Source organism: Mesoplodon mirus, assembly GCF_964341445.2.
Source record: "Mesoplodon mirus genome assembly, chromosome: 11".
In the NCBI taxonomy this organism is placed as follows: domain Eukaryota; kingdom Metazoa; phylum Chordata; class Mammalia; order Artiodactyla; family Ziphiidae; genus Mesoplodon; species Mesoplodon mirus.
Genome location: NC_138987.1, coordinates 73,109,170 through 73,127,228, shown reverse-complemented (window position 1 = coordinate 73,127,228; position 18,059 = coordinate 73,109,170). Strand labels below are relative to the sequence as shown.

The 18,059-nt window shown below is 37.9% G+C and overlaps 1 protein-coding gene across 1 annotated transcript in view; it reads left to right on the top strand.

Annotated features, from left to right (window-relative positions):
* Nucleotides 1-18,059, top strand: part of PTPRR (protein tyrosine phosphatase receptor type R) — a 281,762-nt gene that overhangs the window by 223,331 nt on the left and 40,372 nt on the right. Inside the window, exons 7-8 of the mRNA XM_082636126.1 lie at nt 11,257-11,443; nt 14,021-14,105. Of these exons, the coding sequence (XP_082492252.1) occupies nt 11,257-11,443; nt 14,021-14,105 (272 nt within the window). The remainder of the gene's footprint in view (nt 1-11,256; nt 11,444-14,020; nt 14,106-18,059) is intronic.

The following is an 18,059-nucleotide window of genomic DNA, read 5'->3' as shown; positions in this document are numbered from 1 at the left end:
AGTAAGATGCAGAGATCACCTTCCTCCCCACAAATACATGAGAAATACATCTACACGTGGAACAGCTCCTACAGAACACCTACTGAACGCTGGCAGAAGACCTCAGACCTCCCAACAGGCAAGGAACTCCCCACGTACCTGGGTAGGGCAAAAGAAAAAAGAAAAAAACAGAGACAAAAGATAGGGACGGGACATGAACCAGTGGGAGGGATCCGTGAAGGAGGAAAGGTTTCCACACACTAGGAGCCCCTTCGCGGGCGGAGACTGCGGGTGGCGGAGGTGGGGAGCTTCGGAGCCACAGAGGAGAGCGCAGCCATAGGGGTGCGGAGGGCAAAGCGGGGAGATTCCCGCACAGAGGATCGGTGCCGACCAGCACTCACCAGCCCGAGAGGCTTGTCTGCTCACCCACCAGGGCGGGCGGGGGCTGGGAGCTGAGGCTTGGGCTTCGGAGGTCGGATCCCAAAGAGAGGACTGGGGTTGACTGCGTGAACACAGCCTGAAGGAGGCTAGTGAGCCACAGCTGGCCCGGAGGGAGTCCGGGAAAAAGTCTGGAGCTGCCGAACAGGCTAGAGACTTTTTCTTGCCTCTTTGTTTCCTGGTGCGCGAGGAGAGGGGATTAAAAGCGCCGCTTAAAGGAGCTCCAGAGACAGGCGCAAGCTGAGGCTATTAGCGCAGACCCCAGAGATGGGCATGAGACCCTAGGGCTGCTGCTGCAGCCACCAAGAAGCCTGTGTGAAAGCACAGGTCACTATCACCACCTCCCCTCCCAGGAGCCTGTGCAGCCCACCACTGCCAGGGTCCCGTGATCCAGGGACAACTTCCCCAGGAGAACACATGGTGCTCCTCAGGCTGGTGCAATGTCACACCGGCCTCTGCCGCCACAGGCTTGCCCCGCACTCCGTACCCATTTCTCCCCCTGGCCTGAGTGAGCCAGAGCCCCCTAATTCGCTGCTCCTTTAACTTCATCCTGTCTGAGCGAAGAAGAGATGCCCTCAGGCAACCTACACGCAGAGGCAGGGCCAAATCCAAAGCTGAATCCCAGCAGCTGTGCGAACAAAGAAGAGGAAAGGAAATCTCTCCCAGCAGCCTCAGGAGCAGCGGATTAAATCTCCACAGTCAACTTGATGTACCCTGCATCTGTGGAATACCTATATAGACAACAAATGATCCCAAATTGAGGAGGTGGACTTTGGGAGCAATGTATATATTTTTTTCCCCCTTTTTCTCTTTTTGTGAGTGTGTATGTGTATGCTTCTGTGTGTGATTTTGTCTGTATAGCTTTGCTTTTACCATTTGTCCTAGGGTTCTGTCTGTCTGGTTTTTTTGTTTGTTTGTTTGTTTGTTTTAGTATAGTTTTCAGTGCTTGTTATCATTGGTGGATTTGTTTCTTGGTTTGGTTGTTCTCTTCTTTCTTTCTTTTTAATTACTTTAAAAAATTTTTAATACTTATTTTTTGTTTTTTATGTTAATAACTTTTTCATTTTATTTTATTTTAATTTATCTTTCTTTTTTTCTCCCTTTTATTCTGAGTGGTGTGGATGACAGGCTCTCAGTGCTCCAGCCAGGCATCAGGGCTGTGCCTCTGAGCGGGGAGAGCCAAGTTCAGGACATTGGTCCACCAGAGACCTCCCAGCTCCACATAATATCAAATAGCAAAAATCTCCAAGAGATCTCAACAACAAGACCAAGATCCACTCAACAACCAGCAAGCTACAGTGCTGGACACCCTATGCCAAACAACAAGCAAGACACCAACACAACCCCACCCATTAGCAGAGAGACTGCCTAAAATTATAATAAGGTCACAGACACCCCAAAACACACTACCAGACGTGGACCTGCCCACCAGAAAGACAAGATCCAGCCTCATCCACCAAAACACAGGCACTAGTTCCCTCCACCAGGAAGGCTACACAACCCACTGAACCAACCTTAGCCACTGAGGGCAGACACCAAAAATGACGGGAACCACGAATGTGCAGCCTGTGAAAAGGAGATGCCAAACACAGTAAGTTAAGCAAAATGAGAAGACAGAGAAAAACACAGCAGGTGAAAGAGCAAGATAAAAACCCACCACACATAACAAATGAGGAGGAAATAGGCAGTCTACCTGAAAAAGAATTCAGAATAATGATAGTAAAAATGATCCAAAATCTTGGAAATAGAATGGAGAAAATACAAGAAACATTTAAAAAGGACCTAGAAGAACTAAACAGCAAACAAACAATCATGAACAACACAATAAATGAAATTAAAAATTCTCTAGAAGGGATCAATAGCAGAATAACTGAGGCAGAAGAACAGATAAGTGACCTGGAAGATAAAATAGTGGAAATAACTATTGCAGAGAAGAATAAAGAAAAAAGAATGAAAAGAATTGAGGACAGTCTCAAAGACCTCTGGGACAATATTAAACGCACCAACATTCGAATTATAGGGGTCCCAGAAGAAGAAGAGAAAAAGAAAGAGTCTGAGAAAATATTTGAAGAGATTATAGTTGAAAACTTCCCTAATATGGGTAAGGAAATAGTTAATCAAGTCCAGGAAGCACAGAGAGTCCCATACAGGATAAATCCAAGGAGAAACAGGCCAAGACACATATTAATCAAACTATCAAAAATTAAATACAAGGAAAAAATATTAAAAGTAGCAAGGGAAAAACAACAAATAACATACAAGGGAACCCCCATAAGGTTAACAGCTGATATTTCAGCAGAAACTCTGCAAGCCAGAAGGGAGTGGCAGGACATATTGAAAGTGATGAAAGGGAAAAACCTACAACCAAGATTACTCTACCCAGCAAGGATCTCATTCAGATTTGACGGAGAAATTAAAACCTTTACAGACAAGCAAAAGCTAAGAGAATTCAGCACAAGCAAACCAGCTTTACAACAAATGCTAAAGGAACTTCTCTAGGCAGGAAACACAAGAGAAGGAAAAGACCTACAATAACAAACCCAAAACAATGAAGAAAATGGTTATAGGAACATACATATCGATAATTACCTTAAATGTAAATGGATTAAATGCTCCAACCAAAAGACCTAGACCAGCTGAATAGATACCAAAACAAGACCTGTATATATGCTCTGTCTAGAAGAAACCCACTTCAGACCTAGGGGTACGTACAGACTGATACATACATCCAATGGAGTGCTATATAGTGTTGGCAATTCGTGTGTAAATAAATTTGAAGACACAAGACACAAATATATTTGTGATATATTGCGATATATTTAGTTAAATTTTTAAAAAGCCATAAAAGAATATATAGGCTAAAAAATCTAGATTTTTGTCATGCATATATACATGTTTAAAACTTGAAGGACAGACACTTAAAATGTTATTAGCAATTACTCTTCCTGTTGGTATTTTAGGATATTTTTCTGTCTTGTATCTATATTTTTAATTTTCATGGTGACTATGCATTATTTTTGAATCTGAAAAAAGTTATTAAGGTAAGAATTTTAAGGGCTTGAGGAATGAAAAATGTTCCCAACGTAGGTGGCCTTTGCATATGTAACACTGCTACTGACTCTTCATCACTAACCAACTTTCCTAACCTTACCTTCTTCAAATGTTTATCAGTGTATGCCATATAGCTGCCACACAGCCATGTGTGCATAGAGTGAAATAAGAATTATCACATGATCATTATTAATTACTATAATCATTCACATATTATGTTATATGCCAGTTATTAGGCTAGAAATGTGCATGTATTTTTGCTTCTTTATCTTTTAAAATGTGAACCAATCCTGTGAGTTTTATTATTGTCCCCATTTGCAGATTAAGGAGTCTGAGGCTGAAAGAGCTTAGTGAAGTGCAGAGCATTGATTTAAACTCAGATTCCAAGGTCAATGCTCAAAGAACAATGTAACAAGTTCAATTTATTTTTTTAATGATTGTTTTGATTTTTATTTTTTAAAATAATGAAAGAAGGGTGTAGTAAATTTTGCCTCATGCTGTACATATATAAAAGTTCAGATATCATTGTATGAATTAAAAAATATTTATTTAATCACTCAAAAGGGTCAGGAGTGTTCTACCTAGTGAAACAGGTGCTTTCAAGTAAGGAAATCAATCATTTATCACACCAAAAATTTTCTCTACATTGTAAGATTTTTCTTTTTACTTTAGAGTGAAATTTGTTTTTCATCTTCCTGGGCCTGGGCCTGGTATCTTTTATACTTAATACATGTCTTCCCTACAGGATTTCCTTTGGGAAATTTTATTATAGATGGTCACAATACCTATTCATTTATTTCAGCTTCTAGAAATTAGTAATACTGCATTTCTGTCACCATTTAACTTTCCAAGAGCTTTGAATTTGTCACAATTTAAATTAGCACTCCATATCCTCTTCTTTTTTTTTTTTCTTTTTTTTTAATTTGCCCTCTCATCTGTCAAGAGATCCAGGATAGGGGTTAGCACTATACATAATTTATTTGAAGGTAAAGAGATGGAAGGAAACAGCAAACCATTAATTAATTCCATTACCCTTAGAACTTAAAAATCATAGAATCTGGAATTTCAAAGAACTGTGGAGGCCAGTCAATCTATACATAGTAAAGGAATTCCATCTCTGTATTTCAATGTTTTCTCTTTTGTTATTCAAATGAGTTAGAACTTCTTTTTCTTTTCTTTTTCTTTTGTCTTTATTAGAAATCTCCTGGAAAACTAAATATGTGGACAAATTTAATGAGCAAAATTCAGAAAAATCAAGTAGGTGGGCAGGGGTCTTAAGCACACCTTTACAATCAAGCCAAGATTATCAGGTTTGTGATCATTATGATTTTAACACACAGGGAGGAAAGGTTGGCCTGAAGGTCTCAGACTCACAACATTTCAGATCTGGAGAGGACTTCAATATTAAACTTCTTTCTTCTCACCATGTAGGATTAGATGTGTATACTGATAGACAGCTCTGAACAAATTATGCATATTTTTGACAGAACAAAAAAAATTAAGACTGGAAAAGCTCTCAGAGAACTGTTCGCCTTCATTCTGTACTAAATTATTCTTATAATCTTTAGATGCATATTTTTCCATTCCCGTTTCAAGTACTTTGAGATAAGCAGCTGCCACCATTTCCCACTGAAATGTAATTTCATAGTTCAGTAGTTTCAGAAGTACATCTTTCTGGACTCCAGGCAAAAGGATCACTGTTTCATTTTGTTCTCGTACTCCCATTTCCATTCTTTGTTGGGCACAAAATGAGGGGCCACACTTGAAGTCTCACTGTTCTTGGTGGCCAAGGTACCGCAAAAAGAGCAGCCATATCTGAGGATTAGAGCCATGGTCACAATGCTGGAAACTGTAGCCTTTCTGCCTAAATCCAGCTTCTGAACTCCAGCATATTGCCCCAACTACCAGGAAAATAAATGCCTAGTTTCTGAGGTATTCCAGCACTCAACTGTTCTTGTATTTTTAGCTTGTATTTTCTTTTCACCTCTTGGTCATTAGGAGCAGTAAGGCAAAAACTGAACAATTTCAACAGATGTTTATATTCTCTTGCTGAAATGAATGTGTGGCCCTGGCCCATAATATTTATACATGTTTTCCTTTTTACTTAATTGTAATTAGCATGCTGTTTATTGCATTCCTTTTACCTTTCCTTAAGAATTTGCTTTTTCCTTCAATTGTTTGCATTGGTATCTTTTGAATTTCCTCCCTCTTATTTATTTTTTGGCATAAATAAAAATTGGTGCTACAGTGGGAGTGTGATAAAGCTTTTCATTATGTTCCCTTTTGTCCAACAGCAATCATAAGGTATAAAAAAATTCTAAACAGTTTGCCAGAGTTACGTAACAAAAAAAGAAGCAAAGTTTTTAATAAGACTTTGTGTTCTTAGTTTTCCGCATTCCGTTTTTATTAAAGGTCCAGATCTCCTTCTGTTATTTTTGTTGATTTTATTCTCTAAATCCTTTAGATTTTTTGTTCCCATCCCTTAATTTAAATTTTCTCTTAATTTCTTACATTTGTTTTGTCTTCTTTTTGAGATGTCTTTCTGATTCTAGCCTCACTTCTTACCATTTGGTTTATGGATACTGTGGAGCAGAAGTACATTCTCTTAGTTCAGTAAAGTGGTATTTTCTCCTCCAGATCATTAGTCAGGGATAGCTAGTTAAAAACCTAATATTCCCATATTTATAAAACACATCCCTTCTCTAGATTGTTTAGTAAATTGTGTTAGAAACATGGATAACCTATTTGGGGACAAAAAAAAAAACAACCTAGGTTATCCTTACCTTTACCATACCCACAAATAAATTATAAATCAATTAAAAGATTAAGTTTTTTTAAAAAATCTAAACTTCCAGGAGAAGAATTTCTATGGATTTTAAAGCAATGCAAGAAACCACAAAAGAAAAGATTGATACCTTTTCCTTTTTAGTTTAATATTTAATTTGTAGAATTTAATGTGTGTGACTAAATGTAAATATACTTTAAAAAAATCCTTAGTATTTTAAAGCAACAATAAGATGTATATATGCAACAGGGTCTGAAAAATAGTATCTTACTTATCATAGCAATCAATAATAAGTACATTAATGCCACAATATAAACATTAAGAAAGAGCATGAACAGACAGTTCTTAAAAGTAATGACCAACAAATGAACAATAGTCATTTGAAAGTGTTTATCCTCATCTATAACCAAAGAAATAAAAATTAAAACAATAAATCACTGCCAGTACTGCCTATAAAATCACAAAATTGAAACGTCAATTTAAATGTTAGTGATGTTTATGAGACTCTGAGTGGTTTTAATTTCTTTTCTGAAACTCCTAAGTTTTATTAATTAATTTATTTATTTACTTTTGGCTGTGTTGGGTCTTCGTTGTTGTGAGCGGGCTTTCTCTAGTTGCAGCAAGCAGAGGCTACTCTTCGTTGCTTTGCGCGGGCTTCTCATTGCGGTGGCTTCTCTTGTTGTGGAGCACGGGCTCTGGGCACGGGCTTCAGTAGTTGTGGGACGCAGGCTCAGTAGTTGTGGCTCGCAGGCTCTACAGCACAGGCTCAGTAGTTGTAGCGCATGGGCTTAGTTGGTCCATGGCATGTGGAATTGTCCCTGAGCAGGGCTCGAATCCATGTCCTCTGCATTGGCAGGTGGATTCTTAACCACTGCACCACCAGGGAAGTCCCTGAAACTCCTAAGTTTAAAATTTTCTACAATGAACATGTGTTACTTTTTTTTTTTTTCTTTTTTTTTTTTTGCGGTATGTGGGCCTCTCACTGTTGTGGCCTCTCCCATTGCGGAGCACAGGCTCCGGACGCGCAGGCTCAGCGGCCATGGCTCACAGGCCCAGCCGCTCTGTGGCATGTAGGATCTTCCCAGACCTGGGAACGAACCCGCGTCCCCTGCATCGGCAGGCGGACTCTCAACCACTGCACCACCAGGGAAGCCCATGTGTTACTTTTATAACAGAAAAATTAATGCTTTAAAATATATGTGGATGTGTATTTAACCTCTTCTCTCCAACCCAAGACACGACTAAGAAGTGTACACCTTTTAAAGTGGATTCTACTGATTCTGTTTCCTAATTCCACTATATTTCAGTTAACCTAGATATTGGTTGTTCCTTGAAAATAAGAATTAACAAAAGCAGAGATTTTTCCAAGCTAATGACATCCTATGGTAATATTTCATGGCCAGGATAGAAGAGCCCTCATGATAAGGGCTGTTTTTTGGAAAGTGTTTTCTGTAAGGTCAACAGCCTGTACCAGTTTGACTCCATAATTAAACTTTAAGACATTGTCTGAGGCACTGAGGTGAAGTGTTCTGGAATTGTTTAGGGTTCAGGGAAGATGGCTTTGCCATAATAAAAAGAAATTTTAAGAGAAAGAGGTTATCAAGAAGGATGTGTTTTTCTTTAGTGACAAGCTATAGAATCTATCCATTGATTTCAAAACGTTAATCTCACTGTAAAGAATTTTCGAGTTTTTATGAAGATCTCTTAAAATGGATCTCTTAGAGAAGAAGAAGGTGAGAGTTATATAGGACTTTATTCATTATGACCCAAATTTATTAGTAGCCAGGCATCTTATTTAAAAGCAGTTTACTTAAACTATCTGGTTAATCCTTGTAATAATCCTCTGAAGTAGGTACACTGAATTATTCATTTCAAAAAGAAGAGGAAATTGAGATGTAACAAGTCTAAATAGCCAGACCAAAGGTCCACCACAACGACGTGAGAGAGGCAGGGTTTGAGCCCAGACAAGTATGCCTGTAAAGATTGAATTCGTACCTTGAATACTGCACTGTCTCCACATTATAATTCAGTAATCCTAACTTTCCCCCCAAGAACAGACCCCAACTCTACATAGGGCACTGCACAGTCTAACATAATCTGCCCACCTTACCCTTGCTTTTGGGTGGCAAAGCAGAAAGAGCTTGGGTTCTATGTTCTAACTTGGATTGAATCTTTATTCTGCTATCACGTTCCTATTAGTTGTCTCTTCACTTGTGAAATGGGGGGAAATAATACGTCAGAGGGATGCTCTGAAGATTAAGATACCATATGTGAAAGTGCTTAGAACAGTGCTTGGCAAATAGTAGATGTTGAATAAATAATATTCGTTTCCTTTCTTCCTTCCCTTGACAAACAAAAGTGGTTCTTCCTGACCAAGTCAGTTTGCATGAAAATGCTTCCATGGCTCTCAGTTTATCACAGAATCCTTAGAAAATTTACTCATAAGATCAAAAAGACCTTAGACAGGGATCCCAGAGGCTTTTAATCCTCCAGGTTTCAGCAGAGTATGCTGCGAGAAGCCAAAACAGAGGTTGATATAACTTGATGCTCTGAATTCTCTCTTTTCTGGATTCAGGCAGGCTTTTTTTATACTCTTGTTTCTATGACTCTTGCTTCTCTTTCAACTCTCCTACATAACCCTGCCCCCCGGTTCCAAAATGCATTTTACACAACTGAACTCTAGCTCAAACTGCTGATATGAGATTTCTCAAAGATGCCTTATCATTTCCTGCTCCCACACTTTTTTTTTTCTGCCAGACTCTCTCTCTGAAATAACCATCTACTCAAAATTTATCTTTTATCTTCAAGACCCAACTCAATTCATCCTCATTCATACATCTGCTCTGACCACTCTGGACAGAAGAGACCTCACTTTCTACTAAACCATTGTAGCACTGAGTATCCCTCAGTTCACAAGTTTGTACATACTTTTGTATTTTAGGGCTGAAAAAGGACTGAATGGAATAGTGGTTTAAAATGGCATCTGATTAGCAGTCCCCTAAGCTGCTTCTCCCAGCTCCTTACTCAACTATCTATGTAACCAGCAAAAGTCAAATTCTCACAAATACACTAAAATCTAAGACCAATAGGCAAACTATTATCAGAATTAGGAAGGAATTTCTGCAATTTAAAGGCCAAAAGAACTGGATTGAGAAACTTTAAAAACCACTTTCCCATTAAAAATAGATTAAAATTCTTGGCCTGAAAGGAGAACCACCTTTTGCTCCTCCTCAGCTGTTTCCCCCCTACTCAGAAAGAAAGGGGGGAGCCCTGTCAGTCACCACGAGCAGCCACCAAAAAGAAAACATGGTGGGGGGCAACCATCCCTCTTATCAGGTAGGTAATATTTTATGGGGTGTCCAAAATGCTATCCCCTAATCCCTAGTACAGTGATTCAAAAGAGTTAAAAATAATAATAGAAACTAGAAAAAGATTTTCAAGAACATGCCAAGAAAAAAAAAAAAGCAGGTATGTCAATATTATTTTTTTTAATCAGATGTGAGGGGTGGAGGGAGGATGAATTGGATGAAAGTGGTCAAAATATACAAACTTTCAGTTATAAGATAAATATGTACTAGAGATGTAATGTACAACATGATGACTATGGTTAACACTGCTATGTGGTATACAGTATTTGAAAGTGTTAAGAGAGTAGTTCCTAAGAGTTCTTATCACAGGAAAAACTTTGTTTTTGGTATCTATATGATGTGATGAATGTTAACTGAACTTAGTGCATAATCATTTTATAATATATGTAAGTCAAACACCTTAAACTTAACACAATGCCATATGTCAATTGGGTCCAATAAAACTGGGAAGCAAAAGTCAAATGTGAGGCCAAACATAAAATTAATGAGAAAGTATTTGATACTGATAAAATTTACAGTGAAGATATAATTATGAATCTCTTCAAATAACATAATGGCTGAATATATAAAGTAAAAACTGTTAGAAATATAAGGAAAAATAACAAAAACCATTACTGTGGAAGAATCACATACATATCTCAGGCTATGAGAAATCCAGTAGGAAAAAAGTAAGGAAAAAAATAGATTGGAATAATATCTTTAATAATATATCATAATATAATATATAAGGTGCTATATATGTACATATGTGTTTATATATGATATATAGAGATATATGTCAATAGATACATAGATAGATAACCAAAGCAGCTGCCAGCAAAGGTATGTATGAAATATCTAGAAAATTTTTTATAGTATTTGTCTCAAAGAAAGAATCAAGAAATTCCAGTAATTAGAAATCCATTCATTTATTTCCATGTACTCTTACTAGACATTAATAAGGACAATAAATGGGCAAACACTTATGTTACCATTGAGTTAAAGCAAGAATTAAAACGACAATTACAAACCATTTAGAAATTAACAAAAATGACAACATTATATATCAAACTATAGAATGACACCAAAGCTACACCCAGAAGCAGATTCATAGGAGGAAAGAACTGATATGTTTTTGTTTACTGGATTTTTTGTTGTATGTTCTAACAATTTTGAATTTCTTAAAATTAAGCTGTAGCCACTTCAATATTTCCTGAGGTAGTGTTCCATACATGTAAAATACCATTCAAAGGAAATAATATGCTGGGCCTAGTATCTTGTTGTTTTCTCTCTACTCACATTTGTTTTGACCTGTATTTGCCAGTTCTCCATTCCTCAATTCAAATGCTGTGTTTACTTTTCCTAAATTTTTCACTTAATTTATTAGCCATGTTATTATTTCTGTAGCAACTATACCCCTTAATAAACTATAGTGCATTTTCTCAATTCAGAGTTATTTCCAACAACAAAACTGTCAGTTTCTTAAGAAACTATGAGTAGTTGCTATAGTCAATTATGGTACCATAAAAGAAGATATTGGGTCCTTATTTCTGTAATAGTTCTCACTGAATTATATGTATGTACAGAAAGACAACCTGATATGCTCACAATAATTCATGCAGTATTTAAACCTAATAACATTTTTCTCCAATGTAGACGAGGGTCCAACGTATCTCTTACCCTGGACATGAGTAGCTTGGGGAATGTTGAACCCTTTGTGGCCACACCAACCCCACGGGAGAAGGTAGCAATGGAGTATCTGCAGTCAGCCAGCCGTATTCTCACAAGGTCACAGCTCAGGGACGTCGTGGCAAGTTCACATTTACTCCAAAGTGAATTCATGGTGAGCCTGCTATTTATGATTCACTCTTCAGTAGGTGTTTTGATATACTAGGCACTAGAGGCACATTCTAAAATGACACTGTCTTCCACTCAGGCAACTTATGGTAAAATGGTTATAGTTCAAAAGGTTAAGTGCAAGGATTTTAGATCCACCCTGCATCTCATCAACTATTGGTAAGTGTTCAAACTAGAATGTGAATTGAGGCAGAGTATATAAGGGCTGGCCAGGCAAAGTGACAAGAAGGAGCTGAGCATTCCAGGATGAAAGAACAGCCTTGCTGTCACTGTTCGGGAAATGAAATTGTGCAGTTTGACAGGAGCATTGAAGCTAAGGTGGGAAGTGACAGAAACTGAGTTTCAGATATAAAAGAAACCCAAGTCTTAATACATATTTAAGGGTTTGGACTTATCTTGTGTTTTAAAAAGATCACTATCTGCAGTAGAGTCAGCATTAGAAGGAGGTATTTTGGAGACTGTAGAGATAATCCTGTGGAGCTGTGATGGTCAAAACTAAAAGAGTAGCAGTGAAAATTTGGGAGGATCTATAGGCACCTACAAGGAGTGGGCTTAATAGGCTAGGGCAGCCAAGAAAAAGTCAGGGATGACACCCCCATTTTTAGACTTGAGCAACAGCGTGCATGTATTGTCATTTAATGAAATAAGGAACACAAGAGGAAGACCCAATGTGAGCTAAAAATGATGGTGAGTTTCATTCAGCTAAAAATGATGCCGACCCATCAATGTTGCTGGTGATAATGCATGAACACACATTTCAATCTAGAGAGCATGGAGACAGATTAGACCTTCTTAGGTCTCATTGTTGCCCAAGGGGAATATCCATTTTATAGAACCCCTTGCATCTTAAAGCAGTTGTACATTTAAGCCATAGCTGTTGGGTATAATAAGTTCACAACTTCAGGGTCAGTTCAGGTGTTTGCAGCCACCCTAATGATGAAAGAGACAATAGGTTAGATCTATCAGCTTCATCAACTATTATTAAAATACAAACATGTTGTTTTAAAAATTAGACTTCATAGCATATCATCTTTTATGTATGAAAAAAATGAGAACTGGGAGGAATAAAAGAACCAGTCAGTGATCACATAAGTGGCCAAGGGTACACCTAGTATTCTTTTCTACAACCACAGATAGCTCTTTGTTCTATGAGATAAGCCCTTAACACAGTCTACTTCCCTGAGAGATGAGGCCAACAAGGAATGCTGAGGAGAGAGATAATGCTGGAAGATGACACATTTGTCAGTGTGTGTCAGAAAACAGGAAAGATCGGGGAGGAATAAAGATATTCACGGCTTTGCTAAAACAGACTAACTTGTTGGAAATTACCAAGCATGAACATGTGGTTTCTACTGAACATTCAACAATTTTGCTTATTTTAGTAACTAGGAACTGAGAACTTACAACATTTAGTTGGAGCAGAGAGTAGGAATAAATATCGTAAATACCTAAAATAATGCAAGCTTAGGAAACAATATTTTAAAAGTAAGCTACTCCTCTCAATGGACCGAGTCTTAAACTCACAGTAGTCAGGCTTTTCTTGAATTTTCAGATTGACTGAAAGCAAGGACAATTTAAATAAATTTGTAGATAATTTCTTTCATTTCAATGAATATTAAGCTGTCAAGTTCTATTTTCTGTAGGAGAAAGTGTAGATAACAAAAATATTATTTTATGTGATATAAGGACAAAAGGTATTTTAATGCACATTGACCTTATCGAAGCAATCCTTTGCAGAATTTTAAGTTAGAAAACATACTATTTTGTATAATCAACTCCTTAAATATTTGTTTAGACCCTTTTGAAAACATTGGCTTTTTGTTTCCTTTGGCCCAGTCAGCATCAGACGCCCACCTTTTCTGTCTAACACACAGAGCAACTTCTGCTTTAATTGTTCCCTCCTCCATCCTTTGACATATATTCTGACTTAATAAAAATATTTGTGTTCTTGTTAAGTGTGAGAGGACAGTGCCTAAATGCCCTTCACTACAAATGTTGCATTTACAATCACAAATGGAACAGTACAATTATAAACCATTTCTTAATCCAAAAAAATGCATCATATCATCATCACTTAAATCAGCAAAAATGCCCTTTATATTTACCATTTGGGGAGGAAGGTTTTCATAATCCTAAAAGAGTCACAATTATTGTTAAAAGAGAATCTATCATAATAAAATTTTTGGTACTGAATCTACACAAAGATAGGAAGAAATCTGAATACACTGTTTAAGAAAAAACAATTTTTCAGCTGCCTGTTTATATATTTCCAGCAATTATGTCAGAACAGGATTCTTAAAACCTAGCCAAAGTTTTCTATGTCTCTTTAAGAACTACATATCAAATAATACTTTCTAACACACAAAGCCGTTTCTTGGAGTCAGCTTGTCAGGGTGCAGCTGATGTGTTTATGAAGGGAAGGGAGTTGGTCAACCAGAGGTGGTAGTCTGTTGTTTCATAAATGACTTTGAAGTCCAGTAGAGCTCTGGATCAGATGGCCCCCCGTGAAGATTTTCTTCGTGACAGCATTAAATACAGTATTTGATATCATTTATTTTTGCAGGAAATACCAATGAACTTTGTGGATCCCAAAGAAATTGACATTCCATGTCATGGAACTAAAAATCGCTATAAGACCATTTTGCCAAGTAAGTTTCTTGAATTAAATAGTTTGTGTTGTAAAGCACAAGCCTTCCCCATCCACCCCTACCTCACCATTTCCCATCCTCACAACTTCCATATACACACCAAATTTGGAATTGCAAACACATCTCAAGACTAATAATTGTTAAAGTGGAATTCCCTGGTGGTCCAGTGGTTAGGATTCTGTGCTTTCACTGCCAGGGCCCGGGTTCCATCCCTGGTCAGAGAACTAAGACCCCACAAGTGGTGCAGCCAAAAAAAAAAAAAAAAGACTAATAATCATTAAAGTGGTCTAAGGTTAATAACTTTTCTTGTATTACTCTTAAAATAATGGTCTGCTCATAATTTCAGTAGACACATGGTTCTACAACTTTACTGTGGCACACATTATGGTCAATTGACTTTCACTAAGGGTGTCAAACAATTCAGTGGGGAAAGGCAAGTCTTTTCAATAAGTGATGCTGAAACAACTGGGTACCCATATGCAAAAAAAACTGAAGTTGGACCCTGCCCCACATACAAAAATTACATTTTTGCATACAAAAATTAATTCAAAATGGATCAGAGGCCTAACTGTAAGAGCTAAAACTATAAAACTTTTCACATAAAACAGATGTAAATCTCATGACCTTGAATTAGTCAATGATTTCTTAGATATGACACAAAAGTATAAGCAGGGGCTTCCCTGGTGGCGCAGTGGTTGAGAGTCCGCCTGCCGATGCAGGGGACACGGGTTCGTGCCCCGGTCTGGGAAGATGCCACATGCCGCGGAGCGGCTGGGCCCGTGAGCCATGGCCGCTGAGCCTGCACGTCCGGAGCCTGTGCTCCGCAACGGGAGAGGCCACAACAGTGAGAGGCCCGCGTACCGCAAAAAAAAAAAAAAAAAAAAAAAAGTATAAGCAACAAAAGAAAAAAATAGGTAAGTTGAACTTGAACAAAATTTCAAAGTTTTGTGCTTCGAAGGACACCATCAAGAAACTAAAAAGATGATAATGACACAAAATGGGAGAAAATATTTATAAATTATACATCTAATAAAAGACTTGTATGTATAATATATAAAGAACTCTTATAACTCAATTATAAAAAGACAAATAGCCCAATTTTAAAATGAGCAAGGGACTTGAATAGACATTTCTCCATAAAAGATACACAAATGGCCAATGAACATATGAAAAGATACTCAACACAATTAGGCATCAGGGAAATCAAAACCGAAGTGAGATAACACTTCATAACCACATGATTATAATAAAAAAGATGATAGAAAAGGTTAGCAAGGATGTAGAGAAATTGGAACCGTCATACTTTGATGGTAAGGATGTAATATGGTACAGCTACTGAGGAAACAGTCTGGTAGTTCCTCAAAAGGTAAAACCTAAAGTTACTATATGACTCAGACTTCCTACTCCTAGGTATATGCACAAGAGAAATAAAAACAAGTATCCACACAAAAGCTGTACACAAATATTTGTAACAGTATTATCTGTAATATCCCAAAGAGTGGAAATAACCACAGTATCCATCAACTGATGAATGGATAAATAAAATGTAGTATATTCACACAACATAATATTATTCAGCAATAAAAAGTAATGAGGTACCGGACTTCCCTGGTGGCACAGTGGTTAAGAATCCACCTGCCACAGGAATAAAGACACAGATGTAGAGAATAGACTTGAGGACACAGGGAGGGGGAAGTGTAAACTGGGACGAAGTGAGAGAGTGGCATGGACATATATACACTACCAAATGTAAAATAGATAGCTAGGGAAAAGTAGCCACATAACACAGGGAGATCAGCTCGGTGCTTTGTGACCACCTAGAGGGGTGAGATAGGGAGGGTGGGAGGGAGACACAAGAAGGAGGGGATATGGGGATATATGTATATGTATAGCTGATTCACTTTGTTATACAGTAGAAACTAACACACCATTGTAAAGCAATTATATTCCAATAAAGATGCTAAAAAAAAAAAAAAAAAGAATCCTCCTGCCAATGCAGCGGACACGGGTTACAGCCCTGGTCCAGGGAAGGTCCCACACACCGTGGAGCAACTAAACCCGTGTGCCACAGCTACTGAGCTTGTGCTCTAGAGCCACAAATACTGAGCCCTCGTGCCACAACTACTGAAGCCCGAGTGCCTAGAGCCCGGGCCCCACAACAAGAGAAGCCACCTCAAAGAGAAGCCCGCGCACCACAGTGAAGAGTAGACATGGTTGCCATAACTAGAGAAAGCCCGCGTGCAGCAATGAAGACCCAATGTAGCCAAAAAATAAATAAAATGAATGAATGCATGAATTAATTAATTAATTAATTTAAAAAGTAATGAGGTACTGATGCATGTTACAACATGGATGAACCTTGAACTCATTACGCTAAGTGAAAGAAGCCATCACAAATGAACTCATACTGCATAATGCCATTTATATGAAGTGTCCAGTTAGGCAAATCTGTAGACATAGAAATTACAGTTGTTGCCTAGTGGTGAGAGGCATGAGAAATGACTACTAAAGAGTATGAGTTTATTTGGGAGATAATTAAAATGTCATCCTTGCTAGAAACATTCTATATACTATCTTGTATCCTTACAGAAGAGTCTAGTAGCTATAGGGCTGCCTCCAGAGCCAATCTGCTGGGGTTCATATCCAGCTGCCCCACTTACTGTATGGCCATGGGTAAATTTCCTAACTTCATCTGTGAAATGGGAGTAGTAGTAGCCACCTCACAGGGTTGTTGTAGAGCCCAGTGCTTTGTACATGGTAAAGTGCTCAATGTTAGCTATTCTCATCATAACTCAGAAAGATATTACTGTTCCTTTCTTACAGAGGAGGAAAGTGAGGCTTATAGATATTAAAAAAGCAAGATTCAAATCCAAACCCATCTGCCCCCATGCTTTCCACCACTGATAGTTGCAGAACTCTGTGGATTAAACAAATAAAAATAAATTATGTGATGGCACATTTTAAATGAGTGAGTTGTATGGTATATGAATTATATCTCACAAAAGCTGTTACCAAAAGACTTCATTGTGCATAACAATCACCTAGAGTCCTTGTTAAAAATCCAGTCCTGTGCCCTGCCCTGGGGATTCTGTTTAAGTGGGTTCTGTTGGGCCCAGGAATCTGTACTTCTAGCAAACACCCAGGTGATTCTGATACAGGTGATAGCAGGATCACACTTGGAGAAACACTGTTTAGGCTATATTAAAACTAAATTTAACTCCATGAAATTTATCAATGTCAAGAAGTGAGCTAGATGCCTGGAACTAGTAAGGAATAAGGAGCAGCATATAAGATCAAGGAGGTCACAGACCAGAGGAGAGACATGTAAACAAGTAATTATGTTCAGTGTAAGAGCCTGAATAGAGATCTTGCCTAACCGGTGTAGGAGGACTGAGTAATTCTGCCTAGAAAGGCAAAAATACTTTGGAGAAGAAGCAATATTGTCAATCACTAAACAAACAGATATAGTTGGGATTTGGGCAAAAATCCATAAACATCTCAAGGCAATAGCTCTGGAAAGATGGAGCCACGAAGATCTGTTTTAGAGTATTGACATTGAAATAGTAGAGTCTTCATAATTCAGTTCATTAATTCACTCATAAAACACCAAATTCTTCATATTTATAGTAACAGAGCAAGAATTACTGTTAATAGTGTCCTTGGGCTTCCCCTTCTGTTGGAGTTGGAAACACATTGTAACAGTTACTCCACTGTAACATATTTTTAATTGATCTGTATAGTTAAACCTATTTACCTAAGATACAGTCACTGTTGAAAGATATTTTATAACTATAATTGGCTGAAGGGGATGAAAGTGCTGTGTGTTACAACTGGTCTCTCTCTCTCTCTCTCTCTCTCTCCCTCCACCCCCACCCCCGACTCTCTCTCTCAGGACTTTTCATCTGAAATTTACCAAACATAAGTAATTAGGTCATATACATATATTGCAAGTAT